At 38.4% G+C, this 8,056-nt stretch overlaps 1 protein-coding gene across 1 annotated transcript in view; it reads right to left on the reverse strand.

The window, feature by feature from the left end:
* Positions 1-402: 402 nt before the first annotated feature.
* The window catches only part of SH3TC2 (SH3 domain and tetratricopeptide repeats 2), a 74,065-nt gene continuing 66,411 nt past the window's right edge, over positions 403-8,056 (reverse strand). Inside the window, exons 15-16 of the mRNA XM_044664439.1 lie at positions 2,900-3,096; positions 403-1,026 (exon numbers count right to left, since the gene is read on the reverse strand). Of these exons, the coding sequence (XP_044520374.1) occupies positions 835-1,026; positions 2,900-3,096 (389 nt within the window). The 3' untranslated portion in view covers positions 403-834. The remainder of the gene's footprint in view (positions 1,027-2,899; positions 3,097-8,056) is intronic.

Genomic DNA, 8,056 nt, shown 5'->3' on the forward strand with positions numbered 1-8,056 from the left:
TGATTCTTGGGCAATTAGTCAATAAACCAATACTGTTGAAGAGGTAGAGCTCTAGCTTGAGGAATAGGAGAACAGAATAATGTATTCTCTTCCCTGGCAAAGCACCAACAGTAGTGGTCTTTCCTTGAGAAAAGTCCATGAAAGAATCTTATAAACTCCAAACTCCTTTCCCATTTTTGTCTCTTAGAAATGGATGCCTTGGCATTAAGGTCTTTCATTTCATAGTTCAAAGAACTAAATCCAACAATAATTTATTAAAAACCTACTAAATATCCAATGTGCTAATAATAATAATAATAATAATAGCTAATATTTATACAGAGCTTAAGGTTTACAAAATGCTTTACAGATGTTAACTCATTCGAACCTCACAACAACCCCTGTGAGGTAGGTGCTATTATTATCTCCATTTTACAGATGAGGAAAATGAGGAACAGAGAGATTAAGCAACTCCCCCAGGGTCACTCAGCTAGAAAGGGGAATCAGGATCCCTAGTTTCATATGTTGATTCTGCTGCTAACTGGTTGTGTGACCTTAAACAAGTCATTTGCCTCTTCTGCATTCCCTTTTACTCACATGTAAAGTTAAAGTGTTGGACTAGATTATCTATAAGGTCTTTTCCAGATCCGACACCTTATGTTCTGTGAAAAAGTTCTTAGCCATCTCTTGCTATGTTCTAAGGCACCTCCTGCTCTGGTTTTCTAAGTACTGTGTTCTCAGATCTCTTCCAGATTTAATACTTTATGCATCTATGACGGCTCCAGGTTAATCTATGATGGCTTCAGGACAAGGAGGCTACCTTCAGTTGACATGTGACAAAGCCTCAGTAGCATCTCAGAGGGCAGGTCCTCCTCCACTTAGCCACCTGGCCCGCTCTGCAGACTGGCCCCCTGGGCTGCTGTGCCACAGAGGGCTATGAGTGATGTTCTCCAGTTTGCTCTTAATGGAGTTCTGCAATTTGTTGTCACCCAGTTGGATAGCTGCTGCTAGGGCCAACAGAAAGTAGTCAGTGGCATCATGGGCATCCTAATAAAAAAACAGAGGTAAAGATAAAGTTATTAACATGGAATAGCAATGTGCCTCAAACTTATTTGATCTTGGAATCATGTTTTTTTTGGGGGTGGTGGTGGTTAGAAAGGGATAGGGAAAAGACTTTCCAGATTGATTTCCCACCCCATTTGTAATCCCTAACACCAATGACAGAGAGAGTAAGAAGAATAGAAGCTACTTTGGGCAGAGGAGGAATATCTATTTTTCATGAAATCTATAAGCAGAGAATAGTGTGGTATGGTAGAAAATATAGTAGGGGCAGCTAGGTAGCTTAGTGAATAGAGAGCCATGCCTAGTGACAAAGAGGTCTTGGGTTCAAATCTTACCTCAGATACTTTCTAGCTATGTGGTCCTAGGTAGGTTGCTTAACCCCCATCGCCAAGCCCTTACCACTCTTCTGCCTTTTTTTTGGGGGGGGGGGACAGTCTCCAGCATGTTGTGTACTTATCTTCCCCATAACTTATATTTTTAGCATCCAATTTTTAAAAATGTTTTGTTATTTCTTTTTACCAATTTACAAATTTCCACACAAGTTTTCCTACTTTATATGATCAAACTTATCTCCCTTCTTCCTTCCCTTCCCTTCCCCACACTGGCACTGGCAGGGAATTTGATCTGGGTTATATCTGTATCATCATATATAAAATACTTCCATATTGTTCATTTTTGTGAGTAATTTTATAAAACCAAAAACCAAAACATAAACCCAAATAAACAATTGAAAATACACATGCTTTGATCTGCATTCTGACTCCAACAGTTCTTTCTCTAGAGGTGGAGTGCATTCTCCTGCTTTGGAATCCAATATTGATTCTTAGATGGATGGTAAGGGTTTTAAAAAGAAAAAAGTATACTGAACTTAAAGTAATAAAGGCAGAATTTCAGTCCTTTTTCTAATCCCAACTAGTTTAATACCCCTGGAGAAATCATTTCTTTTTGCTGAGCCTCAGTTTTCTTATCTATAAAATAGAAATAACAACACCAATAGGACAAGACTATAAAAAACAAAATATTTCATAACCTTCAAAGTGGTATATACTGGTTCTCCTTCTTATCTCCACATTTCTCACATCCAGGCCTTTCTCTCCATTCTATTAGTCATCATGTTAATTTATGCTCCTACCATCCTTCATTTGTGCTGCTACAATAGTCTCCTAAGGGGTCTCCTTGCCACAAGTTTCTCCCTTCCTCCACACAACTGCCAAATTGATTTTCCTACTTTAATCAATATAGTCAGGAGGCTCCCTCTCACTTAAATGATCAAGTCTAAACTCCCCGATTAGACATTTGAAATCCTTCACAGCCTAGCACCAACCTAACTTTCTTTTAAACGTTATTCCTCCTCACAGGCACTCCTGAATCTGGGCATCCTCTCCAGCGGTCTCCTGTGCCTGGAATGCACTCCTTCCTTACCTCTGCCTTTCCTTCCGTGCTTAGGGCCAGTGTTATCTCCTACATGAGCTTTTCTGGATTCCCGCCCTCCTCAAGGGCTAGTGCCCTCTCCCCCAAATTACCTTCTCTTGTTTTATATATATAGACTTTTTCATTTACGTCTTTGTATCCCAGACACCCAGCACAATTCGTGACACTTAGGAAATGCTTGATAAAGACTTGCTGGTTGACTGATTAATAACAAATGTTCAGAAACTGAATCAATATAATTTATCATAGAATTGAGAGTAGGGATTGTCCCATACTTTTCTCAGAATCTCCAGCATCTAGCATGGAGCCTGATTGTTGACTGTCCTAGTGACTTGTTTTACCTTTTCACTGGGCAAGCTAAGAAGGAAGTTGACATGGAGCCCAACCTCAGGCTATCTGAGGAATCCCTTGGGGAGAAGATTCTGACCTTTAGCTGATCAAGGGTCATGTGGCCCAGGCGACTGTACACCTTTGCATAGTACAGAGCCTCTTGAGAAGATTGCATCCAGGGTGGACAGAGGCTCAGTGTCTTCAGGTAGCAATCTTCAGCCATCTCGTACATGTGCAGGGAGTAGTAGACTGTGGCCAGGCGATGAAAAGCCACTAATTTTTGTAGTTGATCTCCTGAAAAGAGGAGTGATTCTGGAGCATACTGGGATGATGGAGGAATGCAAAGTAACCTAGAGTCAGCTCTTCCCTTGCCTTACCAGCACATTAAATAAACGTTACATTTTGAAAAGCAACAAACTCTGGACTTGTGGCAAATGAAAAATAAGATAACCTTTATAGGGAAAAAATAACTGGTGACCAAATTATTGTCCTATCACTTTTGGGTTTTTTGCCAAGCCACTTCCTTCTCCCATAGCCAACACTAGGCAGGGAAGCCCTGTATCCTTTGGGTTGGCTGCAATCTTTGGCACAGATTTCTAGAGTTATTTTCTTGGCAATGTGTCCAAGGGAAATTTGTCCAAGGTAGATTTGTCTCTTAATCAGAACAGCTCTGAGTCTCAATAAAGAAGAAATGGGCCAGCTCTGGAGGAGAATGGATGATGGGAGAAAGATGTGGAGAAAGGAGAAGACCTGAAATGTGAATAACACAGGTATTCAAAATAGTTCAGTAGGAAAAAGGCAACAAGAAGAAGCAATATCAGAGAGGCAGAAAAGAGACCTACTTGCAAAAGCTTCTTCAAGTCCCTATATGAGCACAGAGAAGTATGGGTACTCTCTCCCAACCCCTTCTCAACCATCCCACTAAGATTAGCCTAGGAACTGATGAGTCATTCTCATAGAACACAGTGATGCCCAGAATGATGGAAGGAAGAATACCTCCAAATATGGTGGCTTCTTAGACTTCCTACAGTAGTAAGCTAACTGGTCAGCCTCATCTATTGAAAGATACAGAGACCATTCAATCCCGATGTATTAAGAAAATAACGAACTTGCAGAAAGAGATAGGTGAGGGCACTAGCAGTGCTGGGACATCAGAAGAGAAAGCACTGGTAGTAAGAGTAGTTAAAAAAAAGTTTTTAGAAAAGACACTTTTATTTGAATGGCAGTTACTGATGAGGAGAGATAAAAGTTCACTTGAGATTTGTGAACAAAAATTCATAGAAAAAAAGTTTTCTTAAAAGACAAATAGCAAATCTGGCCTTAGACACTTCCCAACTGTGTGACCCTGGGCAAGTCATATAACCCTAATTGCCTAGCCCTTACCACTCTTCTGCCTTGGAACCAATACACAGTATTTATTCTAAGACAGAAGGTAAGGATTTTTTTAAAAAAAAAGACAAATAGCTTGTAATAAAATGAATTAAAGAGAATTCTCAGGGGAAGGTGAAAAATATTAAAAATGAAATTTGTAAGATCTATCCAATGAAATGAGAATGAAGCAATTCCATTGGTTAGAGCACTAGACCTGGAATCAAGAAGACCTGAGTCAAAATCTAGCCTCAGACACTTACTAGCTATGTAATGCTGGATAAATTACTTAACTTTTTTGTTTGCCTCAGTTTCCTCATCTGTAAAATAGGGGTTATAATAGCACCTACTACTCAGAGTTGTTGTGGGGATTGAATGAGATAATGTTTATAAAGCTCTTAGTGCAATACCTGGCACATAAGTAGCTGGTATGTAAATGTTAGTTATTAATATTATCTCCAGAATTGTTTTGAAAGCAATCAAAGAATTAAAAAAGAAATAAGGATAGATATTAGAATTATTAAAGAAGAAATGGACAGTTCTATTAAATCACTAGACAATGTAAAGTAAAAAGCAGACATGTTCCATGGAAGAAGATTTTGTGAAGTGGAATGTAAAAAAATTACAAAAGCAGAAGGAAACATAGAGAAAGAAAATAATAATTTTTAAAGAAGTAATAACAAAAATTGAGGGAATACATAAATGCTTAACAAAACAGTGATGCTTAACTTAAAAATAAGAATTGAAAAGATAATGTAAGTCTTTCAGAAAAAATATATTAAAGAAGAAAACCTGAATATGCTACTTCAATAAATGATATAGAAACCGTACTGAGAAATTATAGGGGTATCTAACAAAGTATAGATCAAAACAATTGCATGGAATATCACTAGAGAGAAAGCCCAAGTTTAATTCACCTATAGGAACAGTACAGTCAAATTTCAAAATTATACCAAAGAATAAATATTACAGTAATAAGGGAGAAGTAGAGAGGGAAGTCTTCAACTTCCAAGAATAAATCAAAAGAACATGAGGTTATTTTGTGTTTACTAGAATTCAAAGAAAAAAATTTAAATGGTATTTCAGATAGAAAAGAAGATTGATTGACACCCTAAATAACATAAAATGAAAAATTAAGCCTAATCATGAGGGAAAATAATTGGCTATTCAGTAAAATGAAAGAATTTGAGTTATTCTTCTAAAGAAGCTGAGAGAGAAACAGGGAATTCAATATAAAACTTAGCAATCCCTAGAACAATTAAATAATTTTACCTAACAACAAAGATTCATCAATCAACAAACATTTATTAATTATCTATTGTTCTGGGTACTTTACCCTAAGGATGTGAACTCAGATATGAAATAGTGCCTGCACTCAAGGAAATCAAACTCTACCAGTTGGAAACCACACATGTATACACAGTTTGTATGTATACAGATTACATATGAGTTATCAGGTGGGTATGGATAGGTACTAGCAAGTGGAGGCATCAGTAAAGATCTCAATGATAGGGAATATGCTGTTGTAGATAGTGTTAAGTCCTTGAAGTCAGAAGACCTGAGTTTGACTCCTACCTCAGACCCTTACTAGCTGGGTGAGATTGGGTAAATTATTTTATTTCTCTGAGCCTTAATTTCCAAATGAGGGGATGGGATTTGATGACATCTAGTGTACTTTTCTTTCTCTAAATCTATGACCTAATGGTTTTGTATGGCACCATTTGAGGTCAGCCTTGAAAAAAAAAAAAAAAGAAATTTGAAGATGTAAAGGAGAAAAGAATATGGATTCCAGGCCTGGGAAATTAGGTGGCTCAGTAGATAGAGTGCTGGTCTGGTGTCAGGAAGACTGAATTCAAATCTAGCCTAACATGTTTATGAGCTGTGTGACTGGACAAGTCACTTACACTTTGTCTGCCTCAATTTCCTCAACTGTAAAATGGAGATGATAACAGAACTGTAAGAATCAAAGGAAGTATTCGTAAAAGTGTTTAGCACATAGAAGGCACTTAATAAATGCTTATTCCCTTCCCTATGCAAAGTCGTGGAGAGAAAAGTTTGAGTGTCGTAAGTGAGGAACACTTAAGGCCAGTTTGGCTTTAGCATAGAGTGAATGAAGGGGTGTATGTAATTATGTAAGTACTATAATTAGGTTGGAGCCCAGGTGTGAGGGGCTTTAAAGGATTATATGTATATGATTCCATACACAAATGGAAGCCACTGGAGTTTACTCCACAGAGGACTGACTTGAAGCATTGGAAAACCATTGTGGAAGCTATATGCAGGATGGATTAGAGGGGAAATGCTGGAGTCAAGGTGACTAATGAGAAGGCTATTATAAATAGACCAGGTGAGGGGTGATGAGGAACTAAACTAGAATAGTAGCCGTGAAATTAGGTAGAGAAACAGGGACAGATGCAAGAAATATTGAGGCACCAAATCCACAAAATCTAGCAACTTATTGATTAGGGGGAAGGAGGTGTAATAAGGGAGAATGTGGAGTCCAGGATGACTCCCAGACTGTGAACCTGGATCTTTGGAAGGAAAGTGGTACCCTCAGCAGAAACAAGGAGGAGGCTTTGAGAGGAAAGATAATGAGTTTGAGAAGCCACCTGGTGACATTGGGCAGGAGATTAGCGGGGAAAGGATACATAGTTTTGATATGTAGGCCTGGGAATCATCTGCAAAAGGATGATGATCAAATCCATGAGAGTTTAAGGGGGTCATCAAAGGAAAGCAATAGAGAGAATAGAAAAACCCCACAAATTGGAATTAGAATACGGATTGTGATCCCACAAAGAAGATTGAGAATAAGTAGTCAGGCAAAAAGTCAGGTTAATAATGAAATGTTTGTTTAATGTAGACTAGAGCCAGAGTATTAGACAAATTCATGAACGTGGGATGGAAGGGTCTTTTTGTTTGTTGTTTGACGTTCTATTAACAAAAAAACTCTGCTCATTGTCTAGGAGACATTTGAGAAGGCAAAGAGTATTTAATGGGTTAAATAACCTAAGGAACAATGGGAAAATTAAGTGGAGAGCAGTTGCAAATTTTTTAAATTAGCCATATCAGAGGAAAAATCCAATTTCCTCATTTATACACATTATAGCTGGTGGGATAATATCAATCAATCAACAAACATTTATTAAGAGTCAAATATGTATAAGGCCCTGTGCTAGGCCCTGGAGATAAAAAGATAAAAATTAAATAGTCTGACCTCAGGGAACTTACTTTTATATGGCTTGAGATAACATCAAAACAAATAAGTATATAGTTATAAAAAACAGTAGCAAAACAAAATATTAAAATAAGGAACTCACCTAAAATGAGAAGAAGATAGTTTTGGGGATGGGGAGAGTGAGGAGCAAAGATAAAACAGGATCCTGACTTGAAAGCAGAGGAAGGTGAGATTTTCAATTTCTCCCATTGCCTTCAGGGTGGGATACAACAGAGTAAGGATATTAATACTGTGCCTGGGAGGGCAGATCATAGAGGAAAGAGTGGGAGTTAAGTTCAGCCAACAGAAAGGAAATTATTCGACAGTAGTGCAAAGCCTCCCCAGAGAGGTAGGAGGGATGAGACTAGACTCTCACAACAATTGTGCAGGAGGATTAGGATTGGGATCTGGGAAAGGGAAGAGCAAAATAGCAAATAAGAAGAGGGTCACAGAAAGAGACACACAGGTAGGGACACAGCAGAAAGAGGGAGAGAAAGAAGAAGGAGGAAAAGGGAAGAGGGAGTTAGGAAGAGAAAGAGAGGCCAGGCAAGAAAAAAAATGAGGAGGGAGGGAAAGAGAAAAAGAGAGGGAGAGAGAGGGAGAGAGAGAGAGAGAGAGAGAGAGAGAGAGAGAGAGAGAGAGAGAGAGAGAGAGAGAGAGAGAGAGAGAGAG

Source organism: Gracilinanus agilis, chromosome 2 (assembly GCF_016433145.1).
Source record: "Gracilinanus agilis isolate LMUSP501 chromosome 2, AgileGrace, whole genome shotgun sequence".
NCBI classification, from domain to species: domain Eukaryota; kingdom Metazoa; phylum Chordata; class Mammalia; order Didelphimorphia; family Didelphidae; genus Gracilinanus; species Gracilinanus agilis.